The sequence below is a fragment of the Sphaeroforma arctica genome (genome assembly GCF_001186125.1).
Source record: "Sphaeroforma arctica JP610 unplaced genomic scaffold supercont1.16, whole genome shotgun sequence".
In the NCBI taxonomy this organism is placed as follows: domain Eukaryota; class Ichthyosporea; order Ichthyophonida; genus Sphaeroforma; species Sphaeroforma arctica.
The window spans coordinates 158,271-173,736 of NW_014040542.1; the positions used below are offsets into that span (position 1 = coordinate 158,271).

Below are 15,466 nucleotides of genomic sequence, written 5' to 3' on the forward strand. Positions count from 1 at the left end.
TTCGTGACCACTTCTTCCCATCAATCTTTCCTGAACCACTACAGCGACTATGAGAGCCATTTCATATGTTCATACATTGTATCATACATACTTGCCATTTTTGAAATAAATAATATTATCCCTAATCTATGGAGCACCGGTGGCACCAAACTGGTCCCTCCGGAGCAGGTAGTGTAGTCCACCTCAAGAATAACGTGGGCGCATGTGTGTGTGGACATCAAATTGTTGTCCGATCGCAAAAGCAAAGTTGAGCATATGATGTTGCTGAGCGTGATTAGTGACCCAGCGGTGCGTGAAGTACTTTATTGTGTAAGCAATTATGATCTTATGGTGCTGAAAAAGCGTTTGAAGAATTTGCATGATTATATGCGAACCTTTGCTACCAGTGCGTGTACGGGTTTGGACCTTGAGGTCTCTACTAGTGAACTAAATAAAGAAGGCATTGTTTTATGTGCGTTAATGGCAGCCAAGTATATGAATACGAAGCTGGCATATGCAGTATCTCATGTGATGCCTAACGGACCGTACAACCAACATGCAAACAGCGTGGTAGGGTGACCTAATAGTCTACACCCAGGCTCGACCAGCCGCATTTGGGGAAATCCCCTATGCAAAACAACAATCTACGGTTGCCACAACCCGACATACTACTCCCACGAGAGGGACGAGATCATCATATAGTCTCTCATGAGAGTGCGCATACACCCCTAATTGATCCCACGATCGCCAGCAGCAGTACAATGTAGTACGTGTAACTTGCGGCATAAAAGCTTCAGCTGTCCTGAATTCCATATGTGCTGCCAGACGGGTAACTGGTGTCGGAATGCCCTGCTCTATTTACAATGACACTAGAGCGCACCCAGTGATGACATGTCGACATTTTGGAGAGCGTTACCGTTTTCCACTCAAGGATATTGAACCCATACATATTCCCGGTTATGGGGGGGCGGCGGAACGACGTCATAGCTTTGACACAGAGTACTGGAGTCACCTTGTGGTTGGAGGTGATAGATTCGAAAGGCATGGATACGTATTACGAAACCTACTCGATGATTTTTCTTATGGCACCGTGGATCCCGCATGTTCGCGAGATTATGTTGGGTCTGGAATATACGAAGATAATACTGTTTAGTTCTACATGGGATACTTCTACGGACCCGCCTTTGTCCTGTTTGCAGCTTTTTCCTATACAAGGTGTGCACCTTTTTGGCCTATAGATCTCCAGGAATTATATATCGTCTTGAGGATACTAAGCGGTATATATTTTGGCCGGATAGGACCGTTGCAAATGATGAGTACAATCTTCTTGGTTTGGAGTACATGGCGCGTATGTGTAATTTTACGATCCATCAGTTGAACGAGCTAGGAGGTATGCCCAATCAGGTTCGTTAGGATAGCAAGAATACAACTTTTGTACATGGTGGGGAAGTGAATATCATAGTGAAGGTAAGGTGCTATGCGTCATGAGTGAGTATATGAAACGCGGGACACAGTTAGAAATGTGTTAAAAAGAGTGAAAACAATGCCATGTATGAGGTGAATCAGTTGAAGCCTGGTAATCCTTAGAGTTTGTGAGTATCGTCGTGTATGTTAGCACGCTAAAATCCAAGACAGCTACCGATTGATAAGAGTTGGATGTTGGCTGTTGACTACAACCTACAAAATCTAGAATTTCATAACTTGCCAGTGGTATTGCCCAGACAGCCATTGGTTTGGCATCGGCTTACCATCAGCTGTGACTTTCAGAGTATTCTTGAGATACCTTACTTTCTACTTTTTTTACGGTCATGATCAACAGTCTACCTGTCTTCTTTAAGGTGTGCAAAGTGGTAGTTATGATATGCAGCATTTGCCGCAGATGACATTCCAGTGAGTTAAAGCCCTCATGGCGTATATGGATGATATGGATAATGCACAAGAACAGATAGTAGGATGTATTTGTATAGTTTTGATGAAGAACAACTGGTTTGAGTTACATTGTAGTAAATTAGGTGAATGACTGAACCCATTTTAATTTGGCGGATGGCTGGACCGATCAACTTAGTACTAGGTTGATTGGTTCAGTCATTCACCTGATTTACTACAACATCTTATGTTGGATATATGTATAGAAAAGAATATCAAACTGCAGCCACATCACTCGCAGATTGCTGTGTTGTCGTCAATGATTTTAAATGTTTTTGGAAGGATGAGTTGGAGCATGCGTTTGTGATAGACCACGATCGCTTGCAAGCTATCTTAAACGCGCCGGCACCTACATATAAACCGGAGGTATCATCTTTACTTGCGATGTTGTCGGGGTGGAGTGTTATGATACCTAGGTATCCGATGATTATGGAACATATAACTCGTCTTACACGCAAGCATGGGGAGTTCCGCTGGGGTACGGAACAAAGGTGGCACTTGACGCTCAGCCGGAGCAGCAGTTAGTTTTGCATTCTGATGCATCTAGGCTGGCGTGTGGAGCATCACTGTTTGTTCGTATACCGGATGGTATCGTGCGTCATGTCGTTCGTGAATTGTCGGATAACGAAGTGGTTGCGTCCGGAGTCGTTTCTAAGGAATTGGACCAACTGGATGAGCCAGACCTAGTTATGGGTTTATAGAATATCTTATTGTGATACTCGGACACCCCTATTAAGTTGATAGATGCGGTGGCGGATGGTACATCATCATTAAAATACCCGCCGGTGGATCATCGGGTGCAGGGGACGAGAGTGACGGAAGTAATCCAGATTTGACGCAGGGATGGTACCTAAGTGTATGGTATTGTCTTTCGGGAAGTGTTGGTTACTATACATGAGTTCAATTTTCTTTTCCCAGTACTATTAATGAATAACGTGTGTATGCTACCAAGAAGGCACCGTTTATATTACAGCGTGCAGTTTCGGCTGTCAGAATGTATACAGACCACGAATCACTGTTGAATGCGGTGGCAGATCCACTTAAATTTACACTATACAGAAGCGGCATTGTTTGAGCTCGATTCAAAATTTGCATGAAGTGGAATACGAATTCTGGTAATGCCCGGGGCCGATCACTTTTTTTAAGGACTATCCGTCACGCTGTGCGGTTAAATGGATCCATTAATGTTACCGGCCCAAAATTATGTCACGTGGTCCTATCCTTTGCAACAGGTCAGTATGCAAATTATAGCAGCTTTCTGTTACATACGTCTACTAGATACTAAATCTAAATGGGTGTATTATTCGCAGGCTTTGTTCCGGGTGATCTTTGATGTTGAATTATTTGCTACCCTGCCGAATCATATTCTGGACATCTATACGAGTTATGAAGTTAGTAGTACCATGTATGGCTATGATTGGTTCGCAGTTGTTTTTGCAGGTCTGGTTTTTTATGCAACCCCGCCATGAATATTGTTACTTCAGTTTATTCGTCACGTGGCGAACACTCAGGATACGTTGGTGGTGTTGTGTGTGTCGTTCTGGCCAGATAATCAATGAATGCGTGAACTAGTAACTTTGCTTCAGGCACACCCTTATGTTATCGCCCATGTGTTTGACTGATTCTTTTTGAATGGAAATACAGCGATTGGGCACCCTCCGTGGTCGCATACTTTGCTGAAACATATAAAAGAGGCATCCAAGATTTTTGGTATGTTTTACCTCAGTCGTTTTAAGCAGAGATGGGCCACACAACTGCACGTGTAAATATGTGCTGAACGATTACCACACAATGTCTTGTTTTGTACCGGTAGCGGTCTTGTAAAAGCCGGGCCTCCACATTAGAATCTTGTAATATAAACGTCCTCTTAAAAGTATGTAAACTCAGTTTTCCTTAAATGGTTTTTAACGGTTTTATTAGTTAATACCTTTTCCATTTTACATATCAGATTTTTGGACAAGGCCATTAAAAGGCCCCAGTAAGATACCAAACATAAGATTTGGTCTAGTTCTATTGATAGAACTATATTTACTTTCCAAATCTATTTATATCTGAATACTTCGGTAGCGAGATGGCTCAACCGAACATAGGTTCCTTTGGACTATTGGCGTTGCTTAGTTTATCCTCCGTTCAGCCAACCAGATGTGCCAGTCTGATGAAGGCTAAGTCGGTAATTCTTGATAAGTGGCAAGTTATTGGTTAATGCAATAACTATGGACATCAAGAGTATTTTTCTTTTTTCTATTCTTTTTCCTTCTTCTAAAGATATGATTTTATGAGTCTCTTGGATTCGCCCCAACGAAACATACCAGTTTCTAATAGAGCGACAACGAAACACTAAATAAAATCCCTCCAGCGAAAACAGTACTGAGAGGATTATATATCGGCAATGTCTCAGCCTCACAATCCCTCAGAGTATTGCTGTTTTCACGAGGCATGTCTAACTTTACTAAAAGACTCATTTCGGTTACTTATTTTTAAACTTTAATGTACTTAGACCTACGTTAAGCGTTTATTTAATCTAAGGCGTTAATATCGCCTTAATAGACCGAAATTTACAGTCTCGCATAATGGGGTATCGGAGTTTGATGGTAGTAAAGCGGAGCAAGTGTTGGAGGATGTAACGCACAAGGCTCAAACCGTTGAAAATGAGGAGTAGGACACGATGATGTTGGCACAGGAGGCTAATACTACTCAGGAGATCATAGACGGTGTTGAACCATCCCAAGATACTCAGGTCAGTTCCCGTATTGTCGGGAACAAGGCGATGATTGTTTTAACGATCGTGTATAGTCTTTTGAAGAATCCATAAGCGATTGTAAAATGAATGATTCGGGTGATTGTGTGCGTCAAGAGATACCGCTTGGCACGGGTGATTTGGTCTACCGAGCAAGTCTTGAGCCTGAGGTTATGATTGATACATTGGACATAGTGCCATGAATGGGTGTTCGGCCTCCGCCTAGTTTCATTCCCATTAAATATGCTACAAGTCATCATTTCTCCATGGATAGCCCCTTATCGACCAGTTGTCAGGGTAAACATATATCTGAGCATGTAGCGGGGACGTATTATCTCGAATTGAAGATTTAAGGACGGGTTTGGCTAGTATCTCTTCATCGGTAGGTCAACCGGTGTCATCGCAAGCTGTGTTCAAGTGCTCTGGAAATACCATTGTGACCATAGTCATTTGCTAGCAGTTCGTCTGCGAGCGCTGATTCATTCTAAAGTGGGTGGAACATCGCTTGAGCGCTCCTGGCTACGATTATTGTAGGTAAACCTTTTGGTCGTAAACGGAAGCTTCAACAACCGGAACGGAACACCACAATTAGTGAAGAAGAAAAAAATCAATATTGATGTCTTGGTCTTGTCCAAAGATGAGTATGGTTTTCAATATGCGTTAGCAACTCAGGATGAGTTTTTCCTATGTGCATTTTCTACGTGTTTGCTTCATGAAAAAATATCGATGGCTAAGGCTTTACAGTCTTGTAAGGAGCAATTTCGTTCGCATGCCACGGTGGTTGAATACACAATTGACGGCCAGAGTATATTGATTAGCGACGAGTTTGTGGTTTATGCGGCGAGCACAGATAGCAAGATCCCCACGGCCTCGGTGGGTGAACATGCTGGCGATGGACGCATGTAAGTTTTCTTTAAGACACTTCAGCAAAGGTTTAAGCGATTGCTAGGAGCGCTTATTCACGGCGAATTGTAATGCCGCCCACTGTACGGTGATTGGTATGGCACCGTATACGATAGATACTGGTCGTATTTACCCTCATCCAGGCAACATTGTGGTGAATGGACTATTGGTATTGGTTGGCCAGTTACTCACCCCTCAGGAACATGAAGCAGCGTAACATATTGCGGGTGCATGGCAAGCACATAAACGTTCTGCGGATGTCATGTTGAGTTTACAGTAGGGAACCAAGTTTTGCAAACCTCTATGGCGGTTACGGCACAAAAGTTAGAGTTGGAGAAGGATTGAGTGGGTCTCGCAGTCGTGACAGCTTCGCTCCCGCGGGTCTGAATAAGGAACATTGTGTGAATGTTAAAAATCGCAAAGCTTGTGTTAAACCTACAAATCAGAAGGAAAAATTCCCTCGGGACAATGTTGCTACCTTTGTGTTTGGGTATCATATGTTTCATGATTCCCTTTATGCAGCATTTTCCGTCGAAGAAACGCCATTTATTGGTCAAAGCTTTCTGGGTCTACAAGTCGGCCATTCGTCTTCGATACAGTCTCAATGTGACTTATAAGTAATGGGCCCGTTTCGGAGAGTGTACCATTTTGTGAATGACCCGGATTTCCGCCGGGAGAAGTTGGCTAAGTGGCAGTCGAAGCACACGGGTGGATTACGCCGCTGTCGATTAATTGGGATGAGGATTCATTGGTGTCCGGATACTTATTGTAAAAGCAGTCGATTAGAGTCCGTAGTTAATCGTCCGACTTAAGATTCGCAAGACTTGGGCGGGCCGTAGAATGAATGGTACAGGACATCAATCCTATATATCTATGCATGAGAAGCCCAACCGTAAGTAATAAAGTTGTAGAAAATAAGTTGATTACTTGATTTGAAGCACTACTTCACTCTTTCAATTGACGTCGACAAATGGCGACTTCAAAATATTGTGAAACTGTTCACCTATCAAGATATGCACATTGCACCCTGAACATGCGTAAATTGAATTGTGTGAGGTTAATACAATAGTTGATATCCTTGGCCCGATTTGCTTATGTCGCAGTTTCTGTTTTAATATTCAGCTTGAGGCCATCCATGACGGAGCCATATACTTACAGGACTAGTGTATAGTACAGCGTACAATTGATAAGATTGATCAGTATACACTCAATAGCATTGATTAACAATAAGTCGTCGCTAGTCTCACAGTCCTCAACTTTCCAAGTACATACTAACAGCATGGACACCGTGTTAGCTACGACCATTCTATTGCTTGTAAAGAAGCTAATATATATATAAATATATATAATATTTATTGTGAACGCCACTATGAGCTAATTCCACGAACAGAATGCTGCGCCAAGGGCGACTATAGGGAATCCATGGTTCCTAAATGTAACGAACACACATACTGTGAAGAGAAGAAGTACGACGAACGAACGATCCAAACGTTCACTGTGGTCACGGGTACGAGATATTGGACCATGGAATGTGATGTGCAAAGGAAAACTATTGTCAGTCAAGGGCTGCCTGACTGTGATAAACACACTTGTTGCGAGAAAAGCAATACGATACGCCCACCAAGAAGTGGGAAGACTCATTTGTGAACTGTGAACATGGATCCGAGATTATCAACGAGAAGTGTTGCGAAGGGAATGACTATTGCCAACCAGGAGTGCCTAAATGCGACAAGCAGACGTGCTGCGAAGAGAAGTATTTAAATACCATCTTAACTGAAAAAATATGGGTGTGCACCATGGGCAAGGTCAACTGAACGCTCATCTGAAGTAATGTGCTGATAAACTGCAGACTAGGTGTTTAGATGCATTGAGTCCACTTGCTGTGAGCATGAACCGTCGGGCCCACACGATCCAACTACTGCAAGTATGGTGATGTATCATCTCATAAACGCCAACACGATCTCAAGCACAACACTGCATGCTGCCGGTACTCTAACAAATATGGCCAATACGATTCAATCAAGTGTGGTACCATCACATGCTTAAACTTATGGTGTTTATAGGTATAGGCGGTTAAACAGAAACAACTATCACCTCAATCACTACGGGCTGAATGGCAACTCAAGGCGTAAAGGCGGATGTATTTCTCAAACCCTGTTTTGTCGACGATATATCTGCCGTCAAAGCGCCACAACTATTTTCGATTATTTATGATATGCCTACAAACTATGCCCATACTCGCCAATTTATATAAGGTATATTGGACAGTAAATCTAAGAGCATGGCGTTAACTGTTGCTATAATATCGCAATAAAGTAGTTAAGAATAGTAAAAACAGCTTCGAACGGTTCGTGATTTCTTTCTTTTACACACTGTTTATAACGTGTTTTCGAAGCGGCCAAATCAGAACAGCCTTTCAATAGCCACATAAAATATATCTTCAGTGTAATTACACAGCAAGACATTTGTGATGCATTTAAATATGGTATTGTTGCCGAAAATACTCGCAAACGGTGTGCCTTTTCTTTTCTGCTGCTCTGAAAGCGTGTACTCGATGCGGCCGGATATAGCCCAAGAGTCGCTTGAAATAAATTTTTCATGCAATTGAAAAGCAGCACAGTTTGTGCTTGCATTGTTTGTATAGTATGCATGGCTTGAAATACATAGTTGCAGACAGAGTAGAAGGAGAGAATGAGTCAATATCTTCGAGCTCGTGGCTGCGTTAGATTGCGATATGCGAGCTCAAATCAATGAGATATATGATATTTCTGGATGCTATGTAAAATACTAGCGAAAAGTTGCCAATCAGCCCGTAGTGACATTTACAAGATGATAGTTTTCTTAATTCCTGTTTTATCAAATATGGTTACAAGCACGACACTGCACGCTGCCGATGCTCTAACAAATGTGGCCGTTACGTCTCAATCAAATGTGGTACCTATTTTGATTGTATACTTGGCAAGTAAATTGAATAGTGCTTTCGAACCTAATTATGTTGAAGATATATCTGCCGTCATAGTCATCACTACCAACGATATTGGCGACGCTATAAACATGAAATCAATATCATTTATAGAACACAAATTATGTGGTGTTTATAAGACAATCGATATGCAGCTACGCCCGACCCACGTTTTATGTCCCAGTTTCTGTTTTGAAATAAATTCTTGAAGCCATACCTGACAGAGTAACACAAGCGATAGGAGAGAGCAGACCACGTAAATACGACCAAAGTGTACACAATAGTGACTAGGATGATACGATCATCCGTGATATTGTTAAAAGTTCTACAGTTCCTTTTATTGTCTGCTAAGTTTGAGCAGAGATAATTGATCAGTCCACTTCCATCACATCAGTGCTAGTGGGCGCCATTATCTTTGCATTGCTCTCCGTTGGCGGGTCTATGGCCACAGTAGGTGTTGTGGTTATGGGCCCCTTCTCACTGTCTGAAGGCTCAGCACCCTTCTCATTGGCTGATACATCATCCTTACCTACCGGTGCTTTCGGGGTGGTGCCTCCAGGAGTAGTCGCCTTGGGCTGCGTAGGTTACGAAGTGGTATGTATATGTGAATTCTTAAGTACAATGGAATTAAGCTTAGTGGTATTCTTTCATGCAAAGTTGTTACCTGGGAATCCGGATACTGGCAATAGGTTATGAAGATATGTTATTGATGGTAAAATTTTTACACCCACAGGGTAGAGTAGCACTTTATATACCAATGTTTATCACAGCCAATGTCTTGTCCTGGTGGCATGCAGAAACATTTGCTCTGATACACGGCAGTTCTGAAATTACTTAAAAATTCAAACTGCACATGTACATTCACCAGTCTCACATGCATGTGCGCACTCTGACATATACTCTGCATACAAGTCCTTTTTCGAAATACATACCAACTGTGCTCAATCAGATCGATTCCCCTTCTTGTCTTCCGAAGCAATCGATTTGTCAAATACCCAATGCATTGTAAGTAGGAAGCACAAACGTACATATGTGCGCACCGAAACACCAATATGAGAGTAGATCTAGTGCATAATTCACACTAAACCGATCCAGACTTGTATACAACACGATGTCATAAGACTATACAATACGATGCCATAGGACACTTCTAAACCATGTCTTTGTGATCGTACGAGTGTTTGACCCATACCTTTCTCTTGCGAGTAGTTTGCTTAGAAGCAGCTCTCTGTTCCCGGTTTAGTTTGCGGAGTGTGGCGGCGGCCTCTCGTCGAGCAATCTGAGAAAATAAAAAATCATTCGAAAAAACGATTAAAAAAAGACGAGTATGCCGTAATTCCACATCCGACTAAGTAGAGTTTCAACGAATGTTGACGTACAACACGCCCTTCCACACACATGTAATAGGACCGAATAACACTGTGATTTTATTTGTCTTAGTACGCCAATGTGTGATCTTATCGGCTGCTCAAAACTGCAAAGTTTATTCCTATCGGTACTTGAGGCTCTTTGTATGGTAGCCATCGTCAATTGCATAGCACTCTGTGTGTACTGTATTTCTGTTCAAAATCCGTGCGTGTGCACTCTCTCTGTCTCTATATATAAATATATATATATATATATACAGATATACACATCCACGCAATACTACCCACCTGATCATCCAAGCGCTTCTGCTTCTTACGTTGGCGTTCGCGTTCCTTCGCCTGTTTCTCTGCAACTTTTTTGGCCTCGTTTTTGCGGCGCCACTTCTCCTCTAAGGCTTTGTCTTCAATCAATAGACCCATCACCTCGTTGCTCATGGGCTCGGCAGTATTAATGACCTTATTTTCCGCGGCTTTGCCCCCTGAAATGACCATGTTCTGGATAGAGGACTTCTGTTTGGCGCGTGCCAGGATACGCTCCTCGATGGTGCCTTTGGTGACCAACCGGTAGACCGTTACCTGTCGCGTCTGCCCCACTCTATGGGCTCGGTCCATAGCCTACAAACGGACGTATTTGGTTAGGTGTTGAATGAATGTAATTTTTAGAATAAAAACAATATAGTTCACGAGCGTATACGATTTTGATGAGCGGGTGTGTTGTAATTATAGCATGAGAAAGCAACGGGGATAAGTTCATCTGATAGATAAATTGCCCATTCTAAGTTCAGCGTGTGGATTTGCATGCTCTATATATATGTGAATAGAATGCCTTGTGATCAACAAGCGCCGAGACCTGTGCATGAATCAATGTCGCAGAAAAGCGTATATAATTAAGTTATACACCCAACCCCATTACATCCGCATGAAGTTGAAAACTAAATATTATAGTCAGTGCAAGTCTACGCCTGCCTGTATCGATGTTCTATCAGTGTATGTATATATGTATGCGCGCGTGTGCGTGTATATATGAAAACACACCTGTTGGTCCACAGTAGGGTTCCAGTCTGAGTCGTAGAAGATGACAGTATCTGCCGCTGTCAGATTGATACCCAGCCCACCCGCGCGCGTACTCAGCAGGAAACAGAACGTGTCCGTATTCGTCTGGAAGTCAGCCACCATATCTCTGTGTGCATTTAAGTTTGTAGGTCATTGTGTGTTTGAGTGCTCGAATATTGCGGTAGATTTAGGTGCTGGGGGTATTGCGCGACGCGAGTATACTGTGTGCATGCATATAACTGTGTACGTTTTCATGGATATGCATGTGTGCGTATATGTGTTCCTACCAAAGCATGCATGTAGGAATCCATATCGTGAGTGCATGGACATGGGTGTATAAACCTTCAGTCAGTAAAGATGGTATCTTTAATTGCATAAAGGTCAATCGTGTGACACATGTGATTGATAAAGACTTTAACTGTCATTGACTATTTGGAATGCTTGTAATCGGGGCCAAAACATAACTGTCAGATAACAAAATATATGACAGCCAATTTCTACCTGGCGTATATCAGAAGAATGAGGACTTATCTGAAATCCCGCCCAGTTGTGATATATACGCACATCTATGTATGTACGCGTGAACATAATATTGTCGACAAATGGATACACATATTTGTGTATACTTATTCATCTACATATGCATCAATATAAACCCACACGCATAAAGCATGTCCTCACATGTCTCACCTTCTGTCCTCCACCTTGCTGCTTCCGTCCAGTCGCATATACTTGATGCGCTTGAGCTGCATGTACTCTTCGAGAATGTCGATCATTTTGGTCATCTGTGAGTAGATCAATACTCGGTGGTCATTGGCTCTTAACTCCACAAGCAACCTATCCAGGGCCTTCATTTTGTCACTCTCCAGGATGATAGCCGACTAGTGCATGTATGAGAGAATCGAGCAAATTAGATATATTGGCTTCTGAAAGTATGTATATATACAAAGACCGGTCAGCTTACGGATGCAGAATCAAGTTACATGAATATATGACGATTATGTTCGTTAGTTCGCAGCCCCTTCGAACCAAATAATCGGGTAGAATACTGTCAACTTTGAGGATTCTCAACGACAAAAATAGGAGAGTATTCAAACTTTAAACATGTATCGTAGCATGTCAGTGTTGTTACATACGTCCCTATATATATATATATACACACACACACATATATATATATATATACATATAATAACTATATAAATATAAATATAAATATATATACATATATACAGATATACATATATATATATATATATATATGGGATAAATTGAAATAAAAAAGTATTGTATCCTATTATTCCACCGGTCGACAGCTCCTACTGCAACGCAATTTTCTCTTGTCGCTCTCAAGAAAAGTTAAATAAGACAAATTGAGCACAAAAAGTGCCTTATAATGCACTATGGAATTCTGGAATAGTCGGGTATTTACACGGGTTCCATCACTACTAATACGCACATGGTCGTATGTATGCTATGTATGCTCCCACACTCCCACATACACACATCGTTCCTGCTGTGCATTTGCATGATACTCTGACGCATATACGTTTGTACATAAACTTGCACCCCTCCTCACGAGTGGCACATACCTTATCTGGTGCGAGCACATAATCCCAACCACAGCTCGGCCGGCTGACACCCAGCAGTCCATTCGCCGCAATCTCCACCTCACATGACGCAGCAACGGGTGCATATGTATACGGGTCATCCAGGGACAAACTCTGGGTAGCCTCGCTCGTGTATGTGTGGTAAGTAGGGGGTAGTCCGGGCGTGTGTGTGTGCGCGTGGGGGGGGGTGTACGTATGTGTGCGTGCGTGGTGTGCCGGTTGTGCGAGGGAGTGTAGAGACACCCCTGTGTTGCCGTACAGCACCTGGGCCTGCCATGGAGTGCTGGGCGAGCATTGGCGCTGAAGCATATTGCGGTACCGCTGTGAATTGACATCTGTCGTTACGGCGGGAGGCACAGGTAGAGAGAGAGTGTGTGTGAGTGTGAGAGAAAGCGAGAGAGCGAGTGTGTGTGTGCATTTGTGGAGGGTAGAGGGGGGGGGGGAGTAGAGCCCGTCAGCGGCGTGATGAGATGGTTAAGTTATTTTACGTCTGTTTCGCGTTTCTTCTCCATTTTGGTTACTTCCTTAATTTATGACGAAATTTGTATCTTGCATCAACAATTGTCTAACCATTAAACACCAGGATACTAGAATTGCGCGCCTCGAGATTGGTTTATCGCTATATTCAGGCTCTTATTATGCCGCTCCCGTTTCCACTTACAGAATGATTTTCTTAGGAAAAACACCGGGACATAGCGGGGCAACAGCCGACTTAGGCAGTATGCGCTTCGCAATATAGAATCCTATGAACGTTTTACGTAATTTCACTATGAACTCATGGAAATTGTATCAACTTCTCGCGTATTAGACCACTAATGCCTGCACCTTTACCATTACAATCCTGTATGAATTCATTGTATTGATATCTCACGTATAGTTTGTATTGGTATCTCACAATAGTTATGTGATATAGCGCGGCGGCGATCAAATGAGAAAGCGGTGTGACCACACAATACTACAAATATGTCGACCTTCCTTCACTACCATCTCACAAATACGTGTTGTATCACTTTCGCCCATAATCTCACTAAAATCTTCACTAAAGTACACTGTACTCCCACACCTTCCACTGCATCATTTTCTCACATAACATACCGGGATATAAAGGGGCGGCAATCGATTGCGGGAGAATGCGGTTGAATTGTGCGTACGGCCACGAACGGCGCTCTATTGCGCGCGATGAGACCTTTGACAAATCAAACCCTGACCCAACCTGCAACTCACCCAAAGCTATATCTGAATAAGCAGCAGAGGGACAACAACAGTGATGAAGAGAATAAGAACAAATGTCTGTATCTGCCTGTATCCACTCTACATACTGTATTGATACATGAATGGATGTCTATATCTTCTAATCATACTGGAATCAGTGCTGATATAAAAAATATGTATAAATCCTAACATTACTCACCTCGACTTACGGGCGCACCGCTCTTCAGCCACATGAGTGTCTCCTGCGGAGTGTACACTCTCCAGCCACACGCTCGCCCTGACAACCGTGTTTGAGCGTCTGAGTCGCCGAAGGTGACAACGGGCTGGCCACGTGCACGAGTGTCCTGAATTGAGAACAGGGCCTTTTGCACCAGTCCCCCTTGCAGATCATGGGACAGCTCAGCGGCCGACAGGCCAGTAAGACACCGCAGTGCAGCAAGAGGCGCAGAGGTGTTGATGTTCCGCGGTGTGCGCACGTCGAAGTGCTTGAGAATGAACGTTTCTTTCTCGGAGACACCTGCAATATATCGCATACATGTGTGTTAGGCTGTGGTGTATTGTATAAATGTGCAATGCATGTCATATATATATGTATGTGCTAGTATAAATGGCGTAGCAATTAATGATGATTGCCCCATCTACAGATGAAATAATTCGTTTACAATCCATAGACAACCTGCCATTCCAATGGGTAACTGTAGCATATACATCAAAAGTAATGAGCAGCAAGGGTCGTCACTTCACCATCATGAAGGAAGGCAGGTAAAAACAAATGTCCGCCATCGTACTGGTCACCACTATTGCCAAATAACCAGGAGCGACCATCACTGTATCGATACCACAATAAGAATCTTTGGATTGATTCGCTGCTATGCCGCTCGTAATAATAGACGATTGAACAGAAACAATCAACACCGCCCTGATCAAAGCCCCAGAAAGACTCAAGTAACTTCTCAACCAACACCCACAAAGAAAGAACCATTTGCGCACATACCGGTTGTTGCTATGGAAACGGGATCCTCAAAAAGTAACCTTGGCAACGCAAAGTCGATGGGATTGTTGTTGTCAGAGGTCTCACTGTCGAGCTCAAAGTGGCGTCTACCCACTGTTGTCTTGGTTTCGTCGTGTGTGTACGGTAAGTTGGGCACTCGCCGGAACCGGTATGAACTCTCCATATTCCGCCTCTCAAACAGATTTGGATGATTGCAGACCTGTAATCGTTTGAAAAGTGTATGATGATGTACGTACATAAGATGTTTGAGAGAGGGTGAGTGAGTGTAAGTGCGTGTGAACTGTATGTGTGTACAATAAGTTAAGTAATGGCAGAAACCAATACTAAAGCTCCACGTTCCGCCGTTCAAAAAGTTTGGGAATACTGCAGACTAAAATCTTTGAGAAGAGTATAATATTGTACTTATATCAAACACATGAGAACATGAGTCTGTATGACTGCACATGTGAACATATATAAGTGTGCGGTAGAATAGATGCACTTGGAAAACTTCAATACACACACACCTTACAAAATTGCACGGAACAGGTTTATGAAGTTCTTGAGCAAGACAAGCAGAGAAAACTGTGCATTCATGAGATGCGTAAATTAGCATACACATCAGCACCGTGTATATATATATATATATATATATATATATATATATATATATATATATAATATACATATATATATATATATACATATATACTATATATACTACAA

At 42.6% G+C, this 15,466-nt stretch overlaps 1 protein-coding gene across 1 annotated transcript in view; it reads right to left on the reverse strand.

Annotated features, from left to right (window-relative positions):
• Positions 1 to 8,830: 8,830 nt before the first annotated feature.
• Positions 8,831 to 15,466, reverse strand: part of SARC_00517 (hypothetical protein) — a 10,452-nt gene continuing 3,816 nt past the window's right edge. The window contains exons 6-14 of the mRNA XM_014305803.1: positions 14,744 to 14,960; positions 13,949 to 14,266; positions 13,633 to 13,773; positions 12,520 to 12,872; positions 11,618 to 11,808; positions 10,910 to 11,054; positions 10,163 to 10,489; positions 9,700 to 9,786; positions 8,831 to 9,082 (exon numbers count right to left, since the gene is read on the reverse strand). Of these exons, the coding sequence (XP_014161278.1) occupies positions 8,879 to 9,082; positions 9,700 to 9,786; positions 10,163 to 10,489; positions 10,910 to 11,054; positions 11,618 to 11,808; positions 12,520 to 12,872; positions 13,633 to 13,773; positions 13,949 to 14,266; positions 14,744 to 14,960 (1,983 nt within the window). The 3' untranslated portion in view covers positions 8,831 to 8,878. The remainder of the gene's footprint in view (positions 9,083 to 9,699; positions 9,787 to 10,162; positions 10,490 to 10,909; positions 11,055 to 11,617; positions 11,809 to 12,519; positions 12,873 to 13,632; positions 13,774 to 13,948; positions 14,267 to 14,743; positions 14,961 to 15,466) is intronic.